Genomic DNA, 25,471 nt, shown 5'->3' on the forward strand with positions numbered 1-25,471 from the left:
TAATTAGACATAAATACATTTTTATGATGAAAGAGTATTATGAACGTCTTTATATATCCTACCTTTAAATTATCTTTCAAATTAAATCGCGCATTTTAGGTACAACCACATTAAGGCATTTTCACACAGTCAATCATCAGGGGCAGACAGTCCTGAAGGCGGCAGATTGAACCGAGTACTAGAGAGTTATACAAACGATTATAAAAAATTGCAAAGGAAACCTCAAAATATTACTCTGGATCTTCATTGTATCATAAGGTATTTCCCAAAAATCAGTTTTAAGAGCTATGTTAACCAACTGTAGCTAACTCACAGGTCTGTGGTAGCGTTATTGAATTAGTTAAAGATAAGTAAAGGCTTCTTGCAAACATGTTCATCAACGAGAGACATGAAAATAGTTTTTAAAGTATAATGATTCTTTATTTAAAACAAACGGCATGTCTAACCTGTTTATAAAATCCTGTTTTTATTTCATACAGATCATATCTTCCCTGGGCTGTCCACCATGAAGAGCACTGCAGCAGCACCACAGACCTTTGATCAAGAGGATTGTGATGTTTGGCTGGACACTGTGGAGCTGAAAGGAAAAGCTAAACAGGTAATTGTGTAAACATGGTCTGAACACTGACCGAATGGCTTCTCCAGCATGCCTGAGTAGAGCAGTTATTTAATACACTAAAATGCTGATCTGCAGTCTCTGTCTATTACTGTTTACACACTGTGTTCTCTTTTATATCTTTCAGAAGCGCCGTAGCCGTCCCATTTCTAAACTGCTGAACCCGTTTTGTGAAGGTGCTGGGTACAGTTTGGCTGTGGCACTCAACTTCACTCAGACCAAAACAGAAATGCCAAAAACCAAACAGAGCTCCATATCTGCCTTTTTCACAGCTCATCGGAGAGGTAAGCATCTAAAAGTCTGCCGAAAGTTATAGTCTAATCTTATAGTCTGATGGTCTAGATCAGCCTGTCTGACACCAATAACAATGCCATGTCCACACTCACTTAAACCGCCTTTCATCTCACTTCTGATGCTCAGTCTTAACTTCAGCAGGTCGTTTTAATCATGTCTGCATTGCTGTCACATCACTGGTTGATTAAATATTTGTGTTTACAACAAATTGAACCTAATGAAGTGACCAATAAGCATACAAGTTAATACAGTAAATTATTTGATTTTGTGTTAACATAATTTTTTTCTTACTTTCTTCTAAAAGTCCTCAATAAGATGTCCACTTCTGAGCCACCAAACATGGATTCAGTGCAGCCTCTTTCATCATCTGACTCAGCTACACCGACAGCCACAGCATCAGGGAAAAAACGAGGGCGCAATGTTGGTTTTGAAAACTCCAACTTTGAGCCTGTTTTGGTTGACGAGTGTACAAGTGAAAATGTGACTGAGAAGGAAACAGAATTATGGCAGACACGTTCAGAAAACCATTCAACTTTACAAAACATATACTGTGAATCTGAAGAAGAGAAGCCTGAAGAGTGTGAACCACCACAGAGTAAGAGGAGGGTCTCTGATGCCACCTTTACACAAGATGACTGTCAACCTCTACCACAGACGTGGAGTCAGGACCCGCTGTTCACTTTCAGTCAGTACACTGAAAATAACTTTCATCAGACTAGCCACAAATGTACAACAGTGAAGAACTTCAGCAGCTCTGAGCCAAGTTTAGTAAACAGTCTGCAGAATGAGGAGGAGGTCTTTAGAAAACTGATAGATGCAGAAGGACAAACCTCAACTCAAAAATCTTTTAAACGTCTTCATTCTTCTCGTATGATTGATGAGAAGGAAAACAGCACGCCACCGTCTTATAATTCCCCAAGCAAAGACTCATCTTCCTCTCATTTCAGACCTGTTTCAAATCATAAGTGGACACAACCAAAAACCGCTTCTCCTCGGAAACAAACAGGTCAGCTGTGGGAAAAGGCTGCAAAAGAAGAGAGCTCTGCCTTCCAGATCAAGAGGACAAAACCGATAAGCTCTCCTCTCAAAAGGCGAATGCCGCAGCAGCGAAGCAGAGAACTCGATGAGGACAGTTTGGCCACTTTGTTCACTCAGGACTCTGAAGGGTTCAGGGTGATCGCACACAGAGGTCTGCACACCAGGAGTCCTCTCAAAGATCAGAGTAACGTCAGCATGGGAGTGGTGAGTGCTTACAAATCTCTGCCGGAGGAGGAGGAAGAGGATGAAGAGATGCTGTTTACTCAAGACTCTCAGGGAAATGTAGTGATTAAACACTGAAAAACAGCCTTTTAAAGGCACTACAGATTTCAGATGCTGTTCCAAATCTTTTCCAAAAATGTGGATTTTGGAGGATAAAATATTGAAAAATCCTTTTTTAAGGACTTCCAGGTTGGGGAAGTGCTGTAAACCTGCATTCTTTTTAATGGCCAGTAGGGGGCAGCTCATGGACTGAAAAAAGAAGTCTGATTATTACAAGTCTACAGGAAAGTTAGCTTTCAGCGCCTTTGAGTTATTAGCCCAGTTAATTCTTCTCTGGAGAGTTTCAAGATCTCATTTCATAACCTAATGTTTGTAAATTGTGATTTATCCGACTGCTGACATACAAGTGTGTAGTGTCTGTGGATTTGCACCCCTTCGCTGTCACTTCTTGTTTCAAAACACTAAAATGGTGAAGTCAAGATGTTCAGTGTGAGAATTAAAGCCGGGACTTCACCAGCCAGTGAGTAACATCATGGTTTTATGTAGTCTATGAACCTAGCAGTACACGGCCAGCTTGTATGCTGCAGGTCTTGTTGTGTCAGGCCTGTCTCAGATTGAAGGCTTTCTTCTACACGAGTCCCTTTGTTTTAAAAGTTAGCCAGGTTCTTGCTTGTTCTTGGTTTGGACTTCTTGCCCTCCTGCTCAAAACAGGGAGAGGTGCTTCTGTGATATTACAAGCCATTATGACCAAATATCATCAGTTCTTACCGTACAGGGATGAGGCGGAAGAACATTTGTTTTGGTTTATTTTTCTACTCTGTGATTGTCTTCTTTCCATGTCATGGCTGATCTCCTGAGATTTTATTCTTTGTTTCTCCCTTTCATGGTTCTTTTTGTTGTGCTTTTTTTTTTCTCCTCGCACAAAATAAAACTAACAAACCAGAACTGGGAGGTTTTGACTTTATTTGGAAAAAAAAAAGACACAGAATTACATAAAATTGTTTTCTCGTATATTATATTTTTAGTATCAGCATTTCATCTGTGCTATGCTGGTGCTGTGTGCTACAAAATAAGAGTGGTATACAAAGTACAATAAACATAGGAAGTGCTCGGAGGTAACCGTTACCACTATAGCTGATACGTTGTACAGTAAAAGAAATTAGCTAATTAATCATTTCAATCACAACAGCAGCTGTTAATGCAGAATAAGGACAATACTGCATGTACTTCACAGTGACTTTACTACATGACTGCTGGGCACGATGCTCTTTACAGAGGTGGCTGGAAGCACTTTATTAGATGGAAAATGTACCACAGACACTTATTTGCTTTTCTCTATTTGAAGGTAATGTTGGTTTTTTTAAGTTTTCTGCAGTAGGTGTAAGTGGAGTACTGTCTTATTAGTGGTCATCCCGGAACATTTAAAATCTATATTTTAAGGAAACGGATCTAATGATGAGAATACCTTTAAAATATTATTTTTCAGCAGTTACACTTTCTCACATAAATGCCTGTGTTGTTTTGGCACAGAAATGTAAGTGTGCTCTGGTTTGTGACACCTAAACCTGAGCTATTCTTCACCACTAGTGGGAGATTGTGTTATACTGACAGATTCATTACAGACAACAGCTGCAGAAGTGCTGGAGAAACCTCTTATGAAGTCACAAATACAGCAAGTGGACTAAAAGTTAATCTACGTGCCTATTAGAAAACCTTTCCTACAGCGCTATGAAAACGTATTTGCCCCCTTCTTGATTTCTTTTTCATATTTCTCACATTTATGTGTTTAAGATCAGCAAATGAACTTTAACTGAGTAAATAAAAATGCAGTTTTTAAATGATGATGACCATGATTTTTTTTGTTTTTATCAAAGGAAAAAAAAAAGCCTAAAACTACCTGTATGTACCCTTAAACCTAATAACTGGTTGTGCCACGCTTGATAGCAAGAACTGCGATAACTGGCAATGATTGTTTCATATCATTGTGGAGGGATTTTGGCCAACTCATCTTTGCAGAATTCTTTTAATTCAGCCACATTGAAGACTCTCCAATGTGTTAAAGGTCATGCCACAGCATCTCAGTCTGATTTAAGTTCAGACTTTGACTGGACTACTCCAAAACCTTCTATTTGTTTTTGGTTTTTGAGCCATTCAGAGGTGGACTTCCTGGTGTATTTTGGATCATTGTCCTACTGACTAAGCCAAATGTCCTTGAGTTTCCTGAGCACCATTGATGGCCGAAGATTCTCCGTCAGCATTTTCTGGTAGAGAGCAGAGTCGCCCAGAAGTCATTCAGGTCCCGAAGCTGCAAAGCAACCACTGCCACCACGTTTTACTTTTGGTATGATCTTCTTTTTATGAAATGCTGTGTTAGTTTAAGTGGCTCAATCTTTCTAGAAAGTTCAGCTTTTGTCCTGTCAGTCCACAGAATATTTGCTCAAAAGTCTCAGGGGCCACCAGGATGTTTTTTGGCATGAGATGAGCCTTTGTGTTCTGTTTGGTCAGCAGAGAACAATATATCTAATTTTAAAACTTGATTAAAGTTTCATTATCTAAAAACATGTGACAACTATACAAAAAAAGTTATGAAGGGGGAAAGTACTTTTCACAGCACTGTATGTCTGAGGGATAACATCAGGAGGACGGAAATATATTTGTGTTCTATGGACGACAAAGTCAGCCTGCGATCTCCGTGGGTTCTGTCACCAGTTTGGCTCCATTCCACACAGTCTTGAACTGCTCCGGCACTGGGAACTCCCTCTGTTTAAAAAAAAGGAAAACAAAAACAAAGTAAGTGTAAGAACAGCTGCACACATGGAGAGAATTAGCTCAGCCTTTATCTCGGTTACTCACGTAATCGCCCTCTCCTTCAGGTATCATGATGTTCATCTCAGAGCTCTTGGCACTGACAATGTCACAGCTGACAGAGTCCTTACTCAGGTAGACCTGGCAGCCCTCGGTCTTGTTGATGGAAATGGTGGGAACTGTTCCCAAAACCTGCAGAAAGACATGCCTCACTTACTGACAGTCTTTTTTTGGGCACTGTGAGATGTTATTTTACACTTTGGGTGTAAAACTCTGAACAGTTTTAAGAAAACGAAAGCGGACCTACGAGACACTCGGCACATCACTTAATTCTGTGTCAAAATAAAAATGTGTTCACCTGTAACTGAATCGATTTGCAGTTAATGATCTCCACAATCCCAACAACGTTCTCAAAAACCACACCCAGCTTCTTACAGTTGTCTAGACGGGATGAAAACAAACCAGATGAAGATTATAATCCCACGTTATGAAATCTGTGCTCAAACTCATGATTTTGCTTTCAGGAAGCTTACCAATGATGATGGAGTTTATTTTGCCCTTAATCTGCAGGGTGGAGTTATTACAACTGAAGACGTACGCCACCTGTTTAAGCTCCGTCTCCTCAATCACCAGGTCGTGCTTCTGCTCAAAGTTTTCCTGCAACAATAAGGATTCAAAAATCTAGATTAGCAGCCGGTCTACCAGGACACCTGGATTGGGTTTGTTTCTACGATATAAATGAGAGCTGGGTAGGTGCAAATTAAATTGTCATTGAAATTTTCCAAAGTGCCCTTCATTTCAGCTCCCGTTGTGGGTTTAATTAAATACAAATCATCCTCAAAATAGGATTTACACATCACACGTACCACCCTCCATTTCTTCCCCTCCAGCTCCAGCAGAGGGGGTCTTTTCTGGGCAGGTGTAGTGGGTGAAGCCACAGGCCCCGCGTTCTTGCCTTTGGCTGTTGTTGGTTGTTGAGAACGCAGATTGGGGTTCTTGTGGGTCTTCTGGTCATCTGACACATGCTTCAGACCTACAGATGGAAAGTGTGAGGATAACATTATGAGTTTAAAAATATAAGCTTAAATTAAATTAAGGTGGAAACTGTCGCTCAGCTCTTCTGTGTTGCTCATGGATGCACCTTTAGTGATGTCCATGCCCTGGTTGAGTTGGGCAAATAGCGCGGAGTGCTGGGCTACGGCGGCGTCCGCCTGAGGCTTGGCGTCGTCATCGGTGAACACCGGAGGAGGGCCAGGGGGTGGAGGAGGTGGTGGAGGTGGACAGGGTGCACTCGGGGCTGGGGGCGAATCAAAGAGAGAAGCAGGAGCAATGGGGCCCTGAGAGATGTTGGAAGGAAATAAAATATTTTAAAAATAATTCAAGTATGTTTACTAAAATATTTTAATTTGACTCAGGCTCTGAATCTAAGGTCTGCCTGTTTATTTCATTTAAAGTGTACTTAAATTGTACAACTCTGCAGTGCTCGCAGACCCTGGTCCTCTGACACTTGATGTGAGTAATGTAAAAAACACAAAGCAACACAATCACATTTTTATGTGAACTGTGTGAGTTTTAAGAAAGTTAAAACACTTAAATTTAGTAACTTCAATTTAAGCAGATCTCACTCAAGTTGCCTTCAGTTCACATGACTCATCCTGTGTGTTGGTTGTACTACTTAAGCTAAGTGTTGTGCACGAATACTGAACAAGTTAATCTGAACAAAATCTTTACCTAATTTTTTTTATTTGAATGAATTTGGATACTATTTTAAACTAAAGTAAGCTTTTCTAATACAGTGAAACACAGCATCTTTGGTTTGTGAGCTTTCCCTTTAAAATTAAACTGACAAGAACAAAACAACTAAACAAACAAGTTTAAACAATAAAGAAAATGAAGGCAATGCAACAAGAAACAAAACAATAACGACTAAGAAAAAAAAGATAAAACAAACTGATGAAATATGAAAAATGATTAAGATGAATGTCAGCTGAGAGTGACCTCTCTCCTCCCAGGATCAAACAGGAGTTTTCCTACTTGATGGGTGAAAAACAGACAGCTTCACATCGAAATGGCCAAAATTTTACGACTGCACTGTTTCTCAAACGTAACCCCGGGATAGACCGGCCACCTGTCCAGGACATACACGGCTCTCGGCCTACGACAGCTGGGATAGACCACAGCTCGCCCCTCGCGACCCTGAATTGGATAAGCGTAAGAAGATGGATGCACTGTTGTGCCAGAAAAGAAAAATCAAGATGTTTTTTCCCCCAAATTTTGTTCATTACAGATTTTTTATAACATCAGAATTTAAATTATGAAGAAAAAGGTCCTTTAAGTAGCTCTGATGTGTAAAGAAGAGAAGGGTACACACACACACACACACACACACACACATCTGCTTTTTGAAGATCTAGCACAGCTGACACAGGGTTAAATTGTCACCAAACGTGCCTCTGAGTGCTCAGACTTGACCTTTGACACGAGTAACATGTGTTGTGAATATCACTGCTGAACAATGTAGACCTGTTACACTAAACAGCTCACTGCATGCCTCTGGATTAGAACCAGCAGATGTGTGCACGCACACATTCATGCATGGCTGTAAAACTATCTACTGAACACTTCTTTGTGTACACCTAAATCCTTTTGTGTACAAAAAGGATTTAGGTGGGGAAAAAAAGGTGGCTCCTTGTGTTAATATAATTAGCTTCACTTAAAATCTTCTTAATTTCTGCTGTTTTAAACTACAGCTTAAGCAATCAACAATCTATTAGCAAGGCTGGACTGGGACAAAAAAATCGGCCCGGGCATTTTGACTAGAGACCGGCCCACCAGGATAAAGATTGAAAATGTGACGTCATTCAGGGATAAAACCGCAAAGGATTCTGGGAACTTGTGGCAAGAGGTACTAGCGCTCAGTTACACAGCGATAAAAAGAAACCCAAAAAATGGCAAGAAGCTGTTGTATTATTAACTGCAATAACCGGTCGCATGACAGCCACGGGAAGCCGACGGGTAAAGAGATCGTTTTTTTTTTTATCGGATTACGTCGTTGAAGTGAAATTTTTTAAGCCATGTTTCCAAAGTAAGAGCCGACGGATGGTCTGGATATACCAAATATAACATCTCAGAACACTCCAGCTCACAGGTTAGTCTGCTCCAAGCATTCCCACAAAGGTCAGAGTTTTTTAGTAGTTAATACGTCATTTTTCTTAACATAATTGGTGATATAGGTTACAAGCAAGTCTGGCGCTGAACAGAAATTGTCGCGCTATGCTCCTTTGTTTATTGTGCATAAATAGTGAATTGTTCTGACACAATATTGCGTTTCGCTTCTGTTATAACCATGGTACACTGACAAAACCATATACTTTTATTCACAGGATAAAACAGTTGTTTTGTGTCACTAATTGTCCATTGCGATTACAACATACAATATTATTGTCACTGCTACATTTCTGTAATGCTACTGTAACCGGTTTCTGCTTCATCCCGCTGCAACAGTTCGGCCCAAACAGACTCCTCGACTCTGCGTTGTGTAGTGTTTTTAAAAAGACAAGGAGTCTCTGATCGATCGTTGCCACTTTATTTCCTGAATGGAAACAACGGTGTATTATCAGTGCACAGGCTCGCCATACACCACTCCGCACAGCACACTCTCGTATGGCTACAGCAGACTGGCAGCGATTACTGCAGCAATATTACAATTTCTAATATACAATAAAATAACAGCAACAACAAATGATGTACCTGAATGGAAACAACGGTGTATTATCAGTGCACAGGCTCGCCACACACCACTCCGCACAGCACACTACGGCAGAACATCTCATTAGCATTCCGCTTTAGCATACAGTTTCACACATTAATAAACAAATGAAAAGTACATAAAACTGGTGTTGGACATGTGTCCACTAAGCACTTATTACACTCGGTGCTCGTCAGCTAATCAAACATGTTTTATGTGTCTGTACTACTTAGCTATATTGTGTGCGGAACAATACAACTCACCTCTCGTATGGCTACGGCAGACTGGCAGCGATTACTGCAGCCAGCCACACCGAGAGGGGGGGCGCTGTTTCCCCATTACACTGATATTTGTGGCAAGTGGAATAATACCACATAAACACTGTTACACTACCAGAAATTATTTCCACTACTAATTAATTACCGTTGAGCTCAAAGGTTATATTAATAAACTGTTAATGAATGTGTATTTATGAAGACGATTTGTGAGACTGGTAAACTTATGATATGTACAATAGTCTTTCGTTCTACACGGTGCATTTCAAGGTCCTGTACCCATCCGTCGGTAAACTGTACCTGGGCTTGTTGCAGTGACCTGAAGTTACTAAACTTCATGAGTGTATGCACTCACTCCAAGAAGCGTATAATTATAAATCTGAGCGTGGTGAAAGTTGGGCAGCACGCTGACGTCTTTTGTCCACTCTTTCACTCCTTTGATTTTTTCCTCGTATCTTTTCTTTGTCTTTTCGTCGAGTCTGTCTTTGTTCGGACCGGCATTGATCTCCTTTTGTTTTGTACATTCCTTTTTTGTGCGGCAAAGAAAAAAAAAAGAAGGTATTGGAACCGGAGAATGAACGTTTTGCGGTGCTGCAAATGTTTGCATTTGATTTGTTTGATTGGATTGTTTTGCCACGAGTTCCCGGCATGCAATGCGCGAAAATCACGTGATTGTTAAACAAGGGGGAGGGTGCATCCAGCCTCCTCGGCTGTAATTGGTCCAGCCCAGAGTCGATCATGACCAATTGGCCAATCCAACACCTTTCATTATATATACCCTTCCTAAAAATAAAAAATAAAAAAAAATCCATCGGCCCATAAAAACAAAAAATCGCCAGCGGCCCACCGGGCAATGCCCGGTATGCCCGATGGCCAGTCCAGCTATGTCTATTAGATAGTTGACATCTATTGTTTCCTGTTTCTGACATGAAGAACTCCTTGCTTGAAGGTTTGAAGGCTTCACTCTGAGATTTATGAAGCAGAAATTACTATTTTTATCGATTTCAAAGATTTTATACGAGAAATAATCAGCTGAAATAAATAAAACAACTGTCAGTTCAACCATTTAAACAGTGATAACTAGAATCATGTTAACTACAAGCCCCCGAGGGACAACTGGAAAAAATATTTGAAGTGTTAAAAGTGTGATGTTCACTACTCAGAATCGGACTTGCTTTAACATTTTAAGTGCTTTTGTTTTTTTTACCCTGTGTCTAGTTTAATGTGACCGTTTGCATGAGTCCATATGTCAGCCTGTGGATAGGCCTGTCACTAAAGCGCCGTCTGAGCAGCAGATGACGCGTTGCATCGGTGAAGAGGGACCAGCCCTGCAGTTTAGGTTACGGCACAGGCTGTGTGTGTACACAGGCTCTTTGTCGGGGCAACTTCTGTAAAGAAAACCTCCATTCAAGTAAATCGTGAGGACCACCTGTTGGTATCACACACTCCGGTCCTTGTTTGCGCACACACACTCTGTGTCTCTCGCACATGCAGCAGCTCTGCTGTCTGACAGCAGGGCCAGCAGCTGACACACACAGCCGCCGCAGGCTCTCAAGTTTCTGCATGCAGACAGTACACATGTGAGCACAGTTGTTGAGCATTAGTTTAAGCTGAGCATAGGTTTTCATCGTTTCATGTTGCAATAAAGGAAAAAGTGAACCATTTGGGGCTTATTTGATTCCCTGCTGAGAGCAGAAGATCTCTTAACTTAGAGTGCAAACAGAAGGAAGCAGCTGTCCTGAATGCCCAAAGGTACAGTTGTGGTCAGAAGTTTACATCCACTCATCAAGGGCACGAATGATTTCTCGAACTGTTCTTTTTCCAGTGTCGAATGAGTGTACTGCATACATCTTTAATGACTTTAAAAAATAAGAAAACACACATTAAATCTTTTAACTTTTTTAACTTCAAAAGGCCTGCTAACTTCTCATTAGTGATCATGATCGACTACGTTGTAGTTTCTCTTTGCCAGTATAAAAGGATTAGTTTAAAAGCACTCACTGGACTGACCAATACTCAGAACAACGGGAAAGTCCAAGGAACTCAGTGAAGACTAAGAGGGAGAATTGTGGATTTAAGCAAGTTTCTTGGAGTCATTTCTAAACAACTGCAGGATTTATCAGTTCAAACAACTGTACTTAAATACAAGTTATTGAAATGGGCCATCACTTTGGCGGTGTCAAGAGGAAGACCCAAACTGTCACCTTCAGATAAGAGGAAACTGGTTAGGAGTCACCAGAAACCACCAAGGCTCAAGTCTGGAAACTGGAATCTGCTGGAAGACCAGCATCACTGTCCACAGTGAAACCAGTTTTTCATTGTCATGGACTGAGAGGGTGCAGACCAAGACAGAAGCCATTGCTACTAAATCGACACTTTTAACCTCGACTGAAATTTGCAGCTGCCCACATGGAAAAGCGAGACGGTGGTCAGGCGAGACAAAGATTCTTGAATGGCCTTACCAAAACCCCGACCTCAGCCTGTGTGGACTGCACTTCAAAGCCGGGTCTACGCCAGGAAACCAACTAAACGAACTCTAACATTATCTTTCTTCCATAAAGTGTGGTCAAATATCCGTCCAGATTTATACCAGAAAATTATTGATGGGTGCCAAAAGCGTCCGGTAGAGGTGCAACTTGCTAAGGGACATTTAACCAAATATTAGTGGCCGTGTGTGTATTTACTTGAGCCTTTATGAATTAGATAAAATCTGAAATGAAGGTATACTTGTGCATCTGCTTCTTGTTTTGTTAAAGGTATTAAATATGCTGTACAATCATTCCACCCTGTAAAAAGGGTGTCCATGATGACCATATCTCCACAGCACCTTTAAAGCTCAGTAATGAAAATGGTTTATTTTATTTGAGTTTAAAATTAAACTATGAATGACACTATCCAGGCCAGCTGTTTCACTTTGTTAACATTCTTCATGCTAAGCTCAGATCTCCCGACCATCTCCTGGCAGCAACCTCATAGTTACAAATATGACAGCATTATTGATCCTCACTTGCAGCTCAGAGCAAGAGTGAACAGGCATCTTTCCCCTCGGATCAACAATTCAGTTAATAAGGAAAGTGAAGCTTTAGTTTTGTTGTTTCTTTCTGTAATTAAATCAAGAGGAAAAACTCTTCTAACCGATAAGGGAAGAAGATTTTGTTTCAGATCACTGTAATCTCTGAGATCTAGCAAAGGCTAGTCCTTGAGTAGACATTAACAGTGTGTGTGTGTGAGTGTGTGTGGGAGGGACAGAGGTCTTTGAAAGCTTCACAGAGAAATGCGGTGAGCGGCCACTGAGGAGAAGCTCATTCATTCATTCATGCTCCCTGCAGTGGTTTATGTAACTGACTGCTCCATAACTAAAAATGGTAGAAGTTATTTTGAGCAGATATAAAACGATCAAGCCGTGCGAACAGAAACCAAATGAAAACACAGCTGACATTATAAAGCACTAGTAACAGGAGTGATTCAGGCTCAGGTATGAGAAGGTGGTGAGTATAACATAAAACAGCACAATATTGTACTAACAAAGGCAAAAAAAAGCCTTTTGAATCCATACGTGGCACCTCGCTTGTGTACTCACACTCTTGCTCCACACCAGACCTGTCGTGTGGTGCTGTTTGATGAACGCCTGCATCTCAGTCCAGATCAACAGGTAGGAGCGCACCCAGTCCACATGACGTCTGTCTCTGGGAGAGACAAACATATAACGGTCAAATAAAAAATTATATATGAAGGAAGCTGAGGCATGTGGATGAGGATGGACCTGAGCAGGTGAGCAGAGCAAGAAACTCACGATGCAGCGTTTTGCAGGTTAAATTGATACAGAAATGTTTTAACAATTTGTGAAATAAATAAAAAATCTGCTTTATTGTTGAACACCGTTAGTCTGCATTCGCCATGCTACCTTTCTAATTTTCATCTACTTTTGCATTCTAGGCTCCTGTCATCTCTCTACCTGATTTGTTTACCACAGTGACTTTCATGGTTTGCATGAATTGTCATTTATGGAATAAATAAATCAGCTGTAATGTTTCAAATATCTAGAGAAGATGAAAAATGAGCTATATTTACGTTTCCTTGTAGTCCTTAAGCACTCTGTTGGTGTAGAAGGTGGCAGCATCGTTCATCTCCTTTACATATGGACCAGGCTTCTGACTCTGAGATGGAGAGAGATAAAATCTCCTGAAAGCTGTGACATAAACACTTCTCTGAACATCTTAAGTTCAGCACGTTTCATAAGTGGCGAAAAGCGGCGTCCTGCCAGTAACCTGCACAGACCAGAAGCAGCTTCAAAGACTTGTATTCAAGCACTGGAGATGGTGATCTTTGATCTTAAAATGATCTTCGCCTCAAATCAGAAGAAATGTTTGTACTGATGGAAAACAGAAAAAGTCCATGTTGTAGGAAGAAAAATAAGGTCTTACTTTTAGTTATTTATCTGCATGAAAGGTTGTTTATGCAGATGATTGAAAAGTTGGCTTAACTTCGTGTTGAATACTTGCTCCTGAGGACCATCAAATTCAAAAAGGGCTAATAGCTTTCTGTTCAGACAGTTGATATGCTTTCTTTCTTGTATTGTGGCTTAAATAGGTTTTATCAGACATGCCAATCTTTACACAGCATCATGTGCACGTTCATGTGTGCTCATCCTTACCACGGCCACCCAGCCCAGTGCGGGGATGCTCTCGCTGACGGCTGAAAGGTGGTTGAAGAGGCTGCTGCCACGGTTTCTTTCTCTGAAGCTCTGAATCTCCTGGATGTGATCTGAAATCGGCTTCAAGAGGTCCTGGAGCTCTGTCTGCAAGAGCAGGAGGGAGAAATTAGGAAGAGGACAGAAGATGGGTGTAAAAGAGAAGGGTCATTATAATCTGAACCCTATAAACATCAAATTCTCTTATTTGTTTAAGAAACACTGATGCCTGTAAAATCTTACTCGCTAGTATATTTTAGCCACCTCCTTAGCCCCTCTTTTAGAATCTGAGCTATATTTCCATGCCCACTTCGGCACCATCCAGCAATTCCTAAACTGGGCTGCAGGAGACGATCTGATTTGATTAGCACAGGCCTTTTTTCCACTGGAACATCCAGATCTCAGTTACGGTATAGCTCGTCTCATAGTTCTCAGCTCCCCTCCCCATCGCTCCGAGCCTGAAAACATTCCTCAGTTCATGGGGAGATCCCTGTGGCCTTGTAAGGCATACCGTTTCTCCAATGTTTACAGTTTATCAATTACACATGCACCCGCGCTCACAGAAGTACAGGAACACAGCGTTTCACTGGCAAATAGCTGCTACTTGCTTACATGTTCTGATCTGCTGTGAAATGAGTGTAATGTAGAACATATGGAGCTAATGAGCTGTGACAGGAGGAAGCTGATGAACAATCAGGAGGAGCTGGCAGTGATCGGTTAAGCTGCAGCGGTGCTCCTGATACATGCATCACCTAGACGTGAGCAAGAGGTGATGCTTGAAATGAAAATCTATTCATGTGCATCAGGTTTAGTAGTTTTATGTTTGAGAGCAGGAGAGCAACAAAAACAGCACTAAACTTTATTTCCCAACAAATTCTTCCCCTGATCAGACGCACATGATCTTCATAAGCACAGACAGACGCCCCTTTCTCTGCTCCTCCAGCTGCTTTTATTCCCTCTAAGTCCACCTAATGGCTGTCTTTGAAGCAATACATCACCTCTTTACTGCAGCAAATAGGCCGTGCTTAAGAGTGAGCATGTAGGACGAATTTAAGGTAGCAAGCAAGATTTGAGGGGTGAAGTTTGCCTCCCTAAGGCGTAACTTTTTCCATTACCTTTCCCTGTAGTAATTCCTTCCATTACTAATCTGTTATCTCTATTGCCAGTATTTAAAGGCGAGCAATTACTCATTTAATACAAATTTATGAGTACTGGAGGATAAATTCAAAGGAAAAACATCTGACTTTACCCTGCTGAGATCTGAGCTCTTGTTCGGGATGCATGAGGTGCAATAAGTCTGTGACGAGCAGAGTATAAGGTGCAGAAAAATCCAACTGTAATGCACCCATATAAGTAAGCAGGATCTTAGGGAGTAAAAAATATGTTTATGTATATGTTCATAAGGACAGCCTCTTTAAGAGTGTTAAAACATTTGTGCTATATGATCACATATTTAATGATGACCTGTCCGAAGTGTATCACACCCCCAAACCAGTGTCATGGTCCTTGCCATGCAGATGTGTCATTTGCTGTTTTTTGTCCTCTGCCTCTACAGTCACATTTCCCAGTTTTCTGTGTTTGTTTGCATGTGGATGCACTAGTTTTCTGGCCTGTTTTCCACCTTCTGGTTCCTGCACACCTCCCTTTGATGACTTCACTGTGGCACAGAGTCAGTCTTCGTTGGTTCGTTTGCATGCAAACAGTTCGCTCTGAGAATTCCCGGACACAGAGGGGTGAGAGAGAATGACTTGCTGTACACGTTAGTCGTTTACCAGCTGAAGAACTGCAAACTTTTACAAAGCCTGGAGAAGTTTCTGCAAAAAAGAAGCGCCTGCACTCACATCCCAGCTGTGGGAAGGTTCACGTGCTGGCGAGATGTATTAGAGCAGCTAATTGATTCATTTCCACTTTTCTTGTTTACTGCTGAGCTATCAACACACTGACAAAAGAGTTATTGACAAGCTCAGCTGAGTGTGCTGAATCATTATTGCCATCTATCAGATTTTTGAGCTTTTTGCTTCTTTCAGTGCCGAGAACAATCCGGCAAAAAGGATAAAAAACGTCAGCTCACATCATGTGTTTGGCTGAGCTCAGTGCGTTATAACAGCACAGGACTTGACTTCCTACACAAGCGCTGCATCAAAGGCAGAAAGTCATGTGTGAACTGCCGGGAACAGCAGTACACACACACACACACACACACACACACACACACACACACACACACACACACACACACACACACACACACACACACACACGGTGAGTTAACTGGCCAACCTGAGGTCACCTGAAAGAGTGAGATGCCTACTTTCTCTGACTCTTTCTCTCTTTGTCTAACACTCGATCTAACTGACACACACACACACTCACACACACACGCACGCACGCACACACACACATGCACACACACACACCAACAACAGGCTCAAATATAGAACATGCCCATAAAAAGTCAGAGAGCACAACAGAGCTGCGCTGTGGAGGAAGGCCAGAAGTTTTGGAGATATGTGTGTGCGCATGTCAGTGTGTGTGTGTGTATGCGTGTGGATAGAAAAGGGGCACTGCCCAGAGTTACACACTTTTCTCTATCTGTGCTGAGAGCTACAGATATAGACCTGACTGCGGAAAGCTGTGAGAGATTTCTGAAGAGAGTTTTGTACTCGGGGGAGTATTTTTGTTTTTGGTGTTTGGTTGTGCACTGAAAGGTTTTTAGGACTGTGCAAAGGAAACCGTTTCATGCTAAGGTAGAAAGCTTAAATCAGGCTTATAAATTCAAACCTAAACTGGCATCTATGACAGTTAAACCAAGGAGGGCATGTTCTATTGAACAATATCTGCTGTTCAACCTGTTTTAAAGGTTATAAACCGAAGTGTCTTTTTATTCCTATTCATCCTGCATGATATGAATGCAGATTAACATCTGAACATTTGAAAACTACATTACAGTTTTCATGCAAGCTTCAGGTCTTTAGGTTCCAAATTTTACCATGCTTTTCTTGTGAAACCTGAACGCCTGTCTGTAAAAACAGACACCAAAGGTGTGCGGTTTTACCTAACTCAGTTTTAATTTATGTTTTATTGCTCTCGGTTTTAACTGGGTTACAACATGAGGGTGTGAAGTTTTTGCTCATGCTGCACATTCAAAAAAACAATGAAAGAAGCTTTCATTGGCCATTATGTGGTTGGATCAGGGCGTTGGTAGCAGCTCTTGAGCCACCATTTCCCCGTTTTCCGTGTTTTGTTTTGAGTTTCGTTGTGATGCTGAATGTGTCTCTCCTCTCTATCAGCCCACCCCTCTCCTGGGTTAGTCCCCCTCTCTCTCTCACTCTTTCCTTGTTTGCATTTCTGACTATCTCTGAATGCTCGTTTCACAGCCTCTCAACCAATGACCTGACAGATCGGGAGTAATCACTTCCTGGTGGGCTCTGTGGACCCTGTAACACACACACACATACAACACAAGCAGAAGGCCAATGGGATGATATCATTCTCTCACACACAGACACAGACATCTCTCCCACCCCTCTGCTCTCTATACGTGAACATGTTGGGAATGTGTTGTATTAGCATTTTCTTGGTCAAAGAGCAGAGTAATCCCTCTGTGAACAGACGGGCCTGCTGGGAAACACATGGGTCAGACCGTTACAGAGGACTGAGGCCCAGCTCATCTCTCTGTTAGGCTGCTGCTGTAATTTGATGCAATTTGGCCCTTAAAGTCATGAGAGCTGCATCACGCTTCAGCAGGTTTTGTGTGGCTCAGCTGGGAGCTGAAACACAAACAGCCAATCGCAGTCATGGAATCCAGTCACATGGTAACACTGTTTGTGTCACATTCAGACAGGCTCTAAAGACAATAAAGAGGATACAGTGAAAAATAATGATGGCAGGGAGGCCATGACTGGTGTTTCTCTAACAACACGATGGCCAATAAACCTGATATACGTTGCTAAGACAACAGCACTGAACTGCTCTGTCATATCAGGTTAGGTTTCATGGAGCCATCTTTTTGTGATGTTGAGTGGTACTTGTTGCGATATTATTTAGTTTTGGTTTCTGTTTTGAGTTCCAGGGGTTTTCCTGTCTTTGCCATCCTCTTTCTTTGTCCTCCTGATTTTTTATAGAAATGACTTTTCCTTGTTCATCTTCTTTGTTTTTGTCTTTCCCTGTAATGATGCCTTGTTTTCCCCTGTCTTCCCTACTTCCTGATTGTCTAACCTACCTTTTGTATGTGGACAGCTTTCCACCATATATCATTGTCCATTTCATTAGGTACACCTCGCTAGTACGTGGTTGGCCTTCCCTTCAGAACTGCCTTTTTTCCACCTTGCCTCATGTTATGAGGCAAATCATTAATAATGTAAATCAATGACCCTCTTAAGGGACAATCCCCACTAAGGTTTAAACACCTGGGACTCTCCAACATTTGGTCTTAGAACTGAAGAAGGTTCTCAGATGAGACATGAAACATCTTAAGCTTAAAGAAGTCCAGTCACTTTCTTTCCAAGCTCCTTAGACTACCAAGTTCTGGATGTCTACAACCCACACAGACATGTTTATATGATGTTCAGTTGGTACTAAGAGGTCCAAAAGTGTGCCAGAAAAGTATCCCCCACACCAATACACCACCTGCCGCCTGAACTGTTGATACAAGGCAGGATGGATCCATGCTTTCATGTTATTTATGCCAAATCCTGACCCTACCATCTGGCTGTCACAACAGAAAATGAGACTCATCAGACCAGGCTACACTTCTACGGCCCAACGTTTGTGAGCTCGTGTAAATTCTAGCTTCAGTCTCCTGTCCTTAGGTGATTGTCGTGTAAGAGCTTCTTGGAAAAAAGAAAACAAAATCACCTCTGTGGGATTATTTTAGTTTTAAACAAGCTGACAGAGTTAAACCAGACCGGCTGCAGCCTGTGAACGAATAAAAAGGACAGATGCCATATGCTATTAAATAATCAGGGTGCATAACCACACTTGTAGTTTTTGTTGTAGTGCATCAAATATTATTTAACAGCTGATCAGACAGAAAACACTGCACTTGTAGTGTCCTTACCTAACCATATAAAGCACTTTGAGGTGACTGTTGTTGTTATTTTTGGTGCTTTATAAATAAAATCGTACTGTTTTGTGAAAGATTGAAATCGGTGACATACGATTATGCATAATATGTCCCGACTCCATAAGCCAGTTCATTTTAGATCATGTTTTCAGTTGTGTTTTACAATTTTAATAAGATCTTTATATAAGACAAATTATATTATGATTACCCAGTGCCCATGAAAAACCCCCAAAACAAAACAACCCCCCCAAAACCATCCCACAGCTTCTGAGGTTACACTGTGACATCATCAGTGCAGGTTTCTCTTTTAATGTCCTCCTGTCGTACCTGCGCTGGTTCCTGGTGTGTGGCAGCCATCTTGATGAAAGCTCTCTGAGTCTGTAAGGCGTTCATCACCATCTCTGCCTGTCAGTCACAAAGTGTAAATGTTAGGACTGATCTCATAATACATTATGTTATACTTGATGAGTGCTTGTCTTCACAGATTGTTCACCATGCAGAAAACATGAACAATCTGAGCAGTCGCTGCAGAAATCCAGGCAAACACTCTAATGACTATGTCTAACTTATATACACACACAAACACACACTCTCACTCGCTTAGTTTGGGTTATTCCCAGCCAACCGTGTCCTCTGTGTGTGTGTGTGAGAGGTCCATTTGCAGGCCAAGGGAACCACCGGGGAGGCTTTTTCCATAAAAGGAGCTTTACAAACTTGAAGAAACTACCTCTGTCTCTCTCTCTCTCTCTCTCTCTCTCTCTCTCTCTCTCTCTCTCACACACACACACACACACACACACACACACACACACACACACACACACACACCCTCCATCGTGTTCAGTGATGGGACACAGAGATGGAAACCATCTTTCAAGGCACAGAGGAAATTCAGGCATTGCTGAGTACCTTTACACGTCTGTTTTGGAGGGTTTTTGTTGTTCTGGATTCATTCCAAGGACGTAACACAGCTATTATTGCCAACTGGCATACCATAAAACACTTCCTGGTCCTACGGGGAGTAGAGGTCATTACCAAATAGGAAAAGGTCCTCCACTAACAGTTTGATAAATGAATGTAAGGTCAAAGATCAATCATACTCCCATCCTTGGCTTTGTTAAGGACAGGAAACACACACACACGGACATGTTGTCTGCCTTCTTTGGGACCACGGACCTCCCATACAGCTTTGCCTATCTAAGTGGAATCTAGAGTGGGACAATCCTGTGTTTATAAATGTGTGTCCAATGAGATAAAGGTTGGCAGAGAATGAAAATCTGTGGTGGCTTTCCTCTTTTCAGCAGTGCTCCCTTTGCAGAGAGCTCTTCTTCCTTTGCACAGCTTAGTTTATAGATAAATATATCAGGCACAAAATTAGACGCTCATTTACGAATAGTCTGATCTTTTGTTAGAGAAAGCCAAACAACAGACAACAGTCTCACATCTTTATGGCAAAAACCAAATACGTCATCTTAATTATACAGCGTTAAATGTCTTGATGAGTGTCTTGGCTTGAGAAGCAAGCAAGAAACTAAATATGTCCCAAAGTATAAAGCTAACCTTTCAAATGTTATAGTATTTTTTTGTGAACTACTTCACAACAAAGCTTTCCCAAAACCATGTTAATGAAAAAATAATGTTCTTTAACAAGAGCAAGAGGCTCATTTAAAAAGCCCCGTTGACACTCTGAGGATAAATATATGCTCCTTATAAAGCATGAGCTGAATTCAGTATGAGGTTTAGGGAATGCCCCTTTAAATCATGATCGGTTTGACAAACAGCAGAATGAGAGACCTGCTACATTGTAAGAGAAGACTGCTGCAGCAGCAGCTGCAGAAACATCTGTCTGCAGCAGCTGATGCATGGACAGTGCCTACAAGTGATTTTATATTCGTAGGGTAGCATATGTGAGACTTTAGATTTTAGTGGGTGAAGCCTTACATGCTTCTCCACCTCGCTCCCTATGGCGCGGCTGTTGTTCAGGTAGTCTGACACCGGGCCACTCATCAGCACGTCGAAGGCCTCCACGCACTGAGACAGACCTGGAAAAATACAGTGAAATCCTGCTAACTTGCTTGCTTGTCTTAATTGAATCCTCCAAATGCAAGTTTAACAGACTTGCCTCCATCAATGCCGTTGACACAGTCCCCGTTGGCCATCCCGCTGGACGCCTGCGCTGACATCTGCTCGAGGCGAGTCACAGCTCGCTCCAGGCGCTGCATTAATCCTTCCATGAAGACAAACCTGGAAAACAAGAGCAGCTACGGATTCTTACTCATGGCCGCTGCTGCTGTCACATGATGACAGCTGAAATCATTGCAATTCATTTATAATCATTCTTTTTGTTTTATTTGGTGATGTTTGTCACTATTCAACCTTCTCACTGCGCTGCTCCTGATTTTCATCAACACTAAATTTAGCTATGTGCAGCACGCCTTGTATAAATAATGTCACTGTATGAGGTGTCTGGCTCACTGCCACAGTCACAGCCTGGGTCAGAACAATTTCAAAGTGTCACCTAATCAGGATGAAGAAAGGCAGAAACTGATGCCAGACTGAGAGAAAAGTCAAACAATGAAGTGGATTCTTTGATTAAATATACAGTTTATTTATGGTTATTTGCTTATCTTTGGGTGCTTTAGTGATTTGAATCTTTCTTTTTTGTGTAATAATTTTGTCTTTTTTTGTCTTTTTGTTATAGTGTGTGCAAATAAATGAATAAAAGGTAATCTCTAAAAGCTCCTCTATCGTCGTGCAGCTTCTTCTTTCAGCTGCTCCCCCCTAGGGTTCTCCACAGCAGATCATCTGCCTCCATCTCACCCTATACTTAGCATCCTCCTCTGTCACATCCAACCATCTGCGTGTCCTTCTCACTACATCCATGAATCTTCTCTGCAGCCTTGGTTTTTTCCTCCTTCCTGGCAGCTCCGTGTTCAGCATCCTTTGTCCAGCACATCCACTATCCCTCCTCTACACTTGTTCAAACCATCTCAGGTCCTAGTCCAAGTAAGATGCTGTTGTCTGATATTGTCTCTGTTTCATGCATGGCTCTGTTTTAGGGATATGACAGTAGCCTTTTTCCCTGCAGACTTCTGTGCATGGTAGCTAATGATGCACCTACACCAGCCTCACTCTTGAGCACAGACCATGTAGACCATGATTTTTTTGAACATGCAGGAACTGAGAACATTTTCCTTTTCCTTTATCAATGTCTATATTTTGCATAAAATATGGACTGATGTATCGATATTGGAAGTTTTTGCTCTGTAACGATCAACATCAACCCCGGAAGGACAAGATATATACAACGGGAAGACCTGCTTTCTGTTTTAGTCTATGGAAACTTAAAGTGTAGAAACATATTTGCATAAATTCACATGTTTCTGGCTGTTGGACAGAGGTAAACAAACAGTAACTGAGCACCGCTGAAATACATTCGAGAATACTCCACAGACCACTTTGTCACACTGACCAGCCATATGTCTCACTATGAAGCGATGCAGGCCTGTTTCCAACATATATTAGTCAACAGAGGAGGAACTCAATCCAGCCACCCGCTGCATGTTTACGCAAACCACTGCTAGGTAACACATGCTTCCTAATCTGACACCTGCTATTTACCTGGGTGTCCAACATGCAATCCAGGGGTGTGAGTTATAGACGGCTCTGTTTGCTTTACAAAAATGATCTACAGAAACGCTCGGAAACACTCTCCAATAATATGGCAGCTATGTTGGCTGAATAGCATTCGCTGTCTGTAATCTTTGTAAATTATGTCTACTAATTATGTCCTGTGAGCAGCAAACATGTCCTGATGGGCGTCATCGAATCTCTCTGGAGAAATCTCCCAGCAGTGCCAAATTCCTGTTTCAGGACTCAGAGGTTATTTCTGCTCTGTGGGTCACAGCAGCTCTTAGGCAAGACCAGAAACCTGGAGAGCAGAGTCTCGGTTTGCAACAAGCGTTTGTGTTCTCTGAAGCAGGACACTTAAAGTTTGAGCAATGAGTCGAAAATATTCTTATCAGTTTGTACTTTGGTACCAGCTTCTGGTCTCGAGGGTCTGATCCAAGTGGGATTACAAAACAAAACTTTATATTAAACATTAATCCAAAAAATACAAATAAAAAATACACAATATTTGCAAATTGTCAGCTAGTGTGCAGACCTGTCACCCTTTATCCAGTGAGGTCTGCAGATCTCCCGAGTGGCTCTGCAAAATGCACCATAGCTCATGAAATTGTGTTTTTATTATATATACAGGGGATCATATATAGACCATTTAACTCAGCAAAACAAGCATGTCATATCATCACTTCGATCTATCATAAGATCACTCCTCTCATTGGGAAGGGAACCATTCTTACAGCTTCGGATATTAGCCAGACTCGTAGGCTGGTGAGCACGGCGATTTGTGACACAGATCAGACTGTCGCATGAGGATATGAGGATTAGTGATATGAGCGATTTCTTAAAAATAAGTCTTTCCTTTAAGAAGTCTCTGGCCCCAGAAAGTTTTGTAACACCTGCTTTTATATTTCATCTGGTAGACTTGATACCTGTTGCTTGTACTCTGTGAACACACCATAACGACTGTATGTTTAGATTTGAAAATCTTTTGCCATAAAAGTAGATGTGATTTTATTAGAGCTGAAACAATTGAAGCTGATCTTCAGAGCCAAGTCAAATTTGATGGTTCCAGCAAAAATAATCTTTAAATACTGACATAACTCAAAGATAGAACGATTATTATAATACATAATGCCTGGGTTTGTCTGGGTTTGTCTGGGTTTGAGGATAGAGCAAAAAGTTCAAATTTAAATTCAGTAGAGTGCAAAAAAATCAACTACTGTACTATTTCAAATCCAAAACACTTCATCACTGTCTCGCTTGTCAACAACCTCAAATTTTGCCTATGAAGACTGAAGCAAAGACACTCAGCCTCTGTTCTGATTTTATTGTCACTTGTCCAAATTCTCCATGGCAATGCAAAGACATGGCCAATGATGCTCTTTTAGGCTTTTCATATGGACTTACTGGAATGCATTCAGTCTAACACAAAGACCTAATGGGAGGAAGCCTCGGGGTTAAGCCTGCTGGCTGTATCAGAGATACATCTCTGTGGCATGAAAATGTGGCAGTACTGTTTTTAATGTGTCTGTAATTTCCAACAAATAGCCTTTACCTCAGTCTCCTTAATAATAGACATAAAGACAGTTAACTTTATTTATCCTGGAGAGAAAAATATGTTGTTATAGCAGCAGACTTGTGAAAATACAAACAAAGCAAAGAATACACAAACTACAAATGCCAAATGATGCATGAAAACAACAGATAAGAAAAAAAAAGAATGAATGGACTATATACTGACTATACTGAGTGATATGTGATTATAAGGTGATAGAATCAGCCTGTGAAGCATTAAAAGAGGTCCAAATGTGCAAAATGTGGAGTGTTTAGTTTATGGGCAGTTAAGTGTCAGCAGGTGTCGGGTTGGCCAGCAACACAAACACTCCACAGCAAAACCAGCAGCACATGCAGTGGAAAGATTTTAGGGACTTCACCCTGACTCTGCATGTGCCTCCTGAACCCCCCGGCCTGGTATCTGATCTTTGTGGCTATATTGGGACGCAGTCTGGCTCCTGCTGTTATGGGCCTACTGTAAGATATTCCACTGTGGGCCTGGGTCCTGCACCCGGAGACACTTTGATTCTTCATCTGCTGCAACTCTTCATCCACCTACTGATGTGGGAAGCTGTGATGTGATCAGTGGGAGTTGATGGTGAAAGGTTTGGCTGTTATGATTAAGAATATTACTATTTATGTAATAATAATTTGGATTATCTATATGAGGTTAATAAAGAGATATGTAACTCATGTAATATGGACCAGAGGCTGGGAGTGTGCTGATAGATCTTTGAGAAAAAGCTGAATCAATTTAAAATATGAAAGCATATGAGTCTTGTCCAAGTCGGTTTAAAGGTTTAGTTGCCGCATTAGCGTCCTGTTGTTTCTGGGGCACAGCATATGTGATCCTAAAAAATTACTGGGCTGTTTAAACTCACACTGGTTTATCACAGCTGCAAAATGAACCCTCTCTGTGTAAACACGAGAAGACACCATCACTCCATAATAAAACATGACATGGCACCGGCTCACAGGACTTCACCCGTCCTTCAGTCTGATGCTTCATATTCCGCGCCGCAATAATGTTACTCCCCGCAGCGATCGAGATAAAGGAGGTGACAAACAGTGCTCTCACATGCCCTGCCATAACATACGAAAGCAGGCTGCACGGGATCAATTTGTCTGGACATTATTATTGCGTAGGGATGCGCACCCCCACCCCGGGGCTCCATCCCTCCGCCCCACACTGAAACGAACTGAACTTGACACTGGTTAAAAAAAATCATCAGTACATCCTCTAAAAGCATCTTACCTCCCTGGTCTGGTCCGCGGTAAATTTCTGTCCGGATCTTTAGGGGTGTGATTACGCCGGGACGGATTCGTGGCAGTTCGCTGCTGTCTTGCGGTCCCCTCCTGCTCCCCTGCCCCGTCACTCAGCTGCGCGCTGCACCGGCTCCTCTTCCGGGATGTCCTAATTAAGCAACACGTTGAACCTGAGAGCCGCACAGCTGCAGAGACCAGGACCGTGACTCAGTGCCTCTCTGCTCCGGGGGAGAGACGTTTGCCTCGCAGACAACATGGCAGCATCGGAGAG

At 41.7% G+C, this 25,471-nt stretch overlaps 2 protein-coding genes across 4 annotated transcripts; one reads left to right on the top strand and one right to left on the bottom strand.

Moving 5' to 3' along the window:
• Positions 1-26: 26 nt before the first annotated feature.
• aunip (aurora kinase A and ninein interacting protein) lies at positions 27-3,177 on the top strand. Of its 2 annotated transcripts, none has more exons than XM_085261480.1 (4): positions 27-258; positions 480-598; positions 747-900; positions 1,215-3,177. In XM_085261480.1, the coding sequence occupies exons 2-4, from the start codon at positions 506-508 to the stop codon at positions 2,246-2,248; spliced, it is 1,281 nt and encodes a 426-aa protein (XP_085117606.1). In that variant the 5' UTR covers positions 27-258; positions 480-505; the 3' UTR covers positions 2,249-3,177. The 2 variants fall into 2 exon arrangements, with proteins under 2 accessions (XP_085117606.1, XP_085117604.1); XM_085261478.1 differs by having other exon boundaries at positions 30-258; positions 744-900; positions 1,215-3,174.
• cap2 (cyclase associated actin cytoskeleton regulatory protein 2) lies at positions 3,117-25,471 on the bottom strand. Of its 2 annotated transcripts, none has more exons than XM_085261477.1 (13): positions 25,190-25,471; positions 20,876-21,014; positions 20,695-20,795; positions 19,081-19,158; positions 13,653-13,796; positions 13,070-13,155; positions 12,579-12,684; positions 6,117-6,312; positions 5,842-6,008; positions 5,509-5,632; positions 5,334-5,416; positions 5,024-5,167; positions 3,117-4,930 (listed from the first exon to the last, which is right to left on the bottom strand). In XM_085261477.1, exons 2-13 carry the CDS (start codon positions 20,985-20,987, stop codon positions 4,847-4,849), a joined length of 1,425 nt encoding a protein of 474 aa, XP_085117603.1. In that variant the 5' UTR covers positions 20,988-21,014; positions 25,190-25,471; the 3' UTR covers positions 3,117-4,846. The 2 variants fall into 2 exon arrangements, with proteins under 2 accessions (XP_085117603.1, XP_085117602.1); XM_085261476.1 differs by having other exon boundaries at positions 20,876-20,997; positions 25,190-25,470.

Source organism: Mchenga conophoros, linkage group LG22 (genome assembly GCF_057382185.1).
Source record: "Mchenga conophoros isolate Kocher_MC1m ecotype Shallow Benthic linkage group LG22, M_conophoros_male_GT1.1, whole genome shotgun sequence".
Classification (NCBI taxonomy): Eukaryota; Metazoa; Chordata; class Actinopteri; order Cichliformes; family Cichlidae; genus Mchenga; species Mchenga conophoros.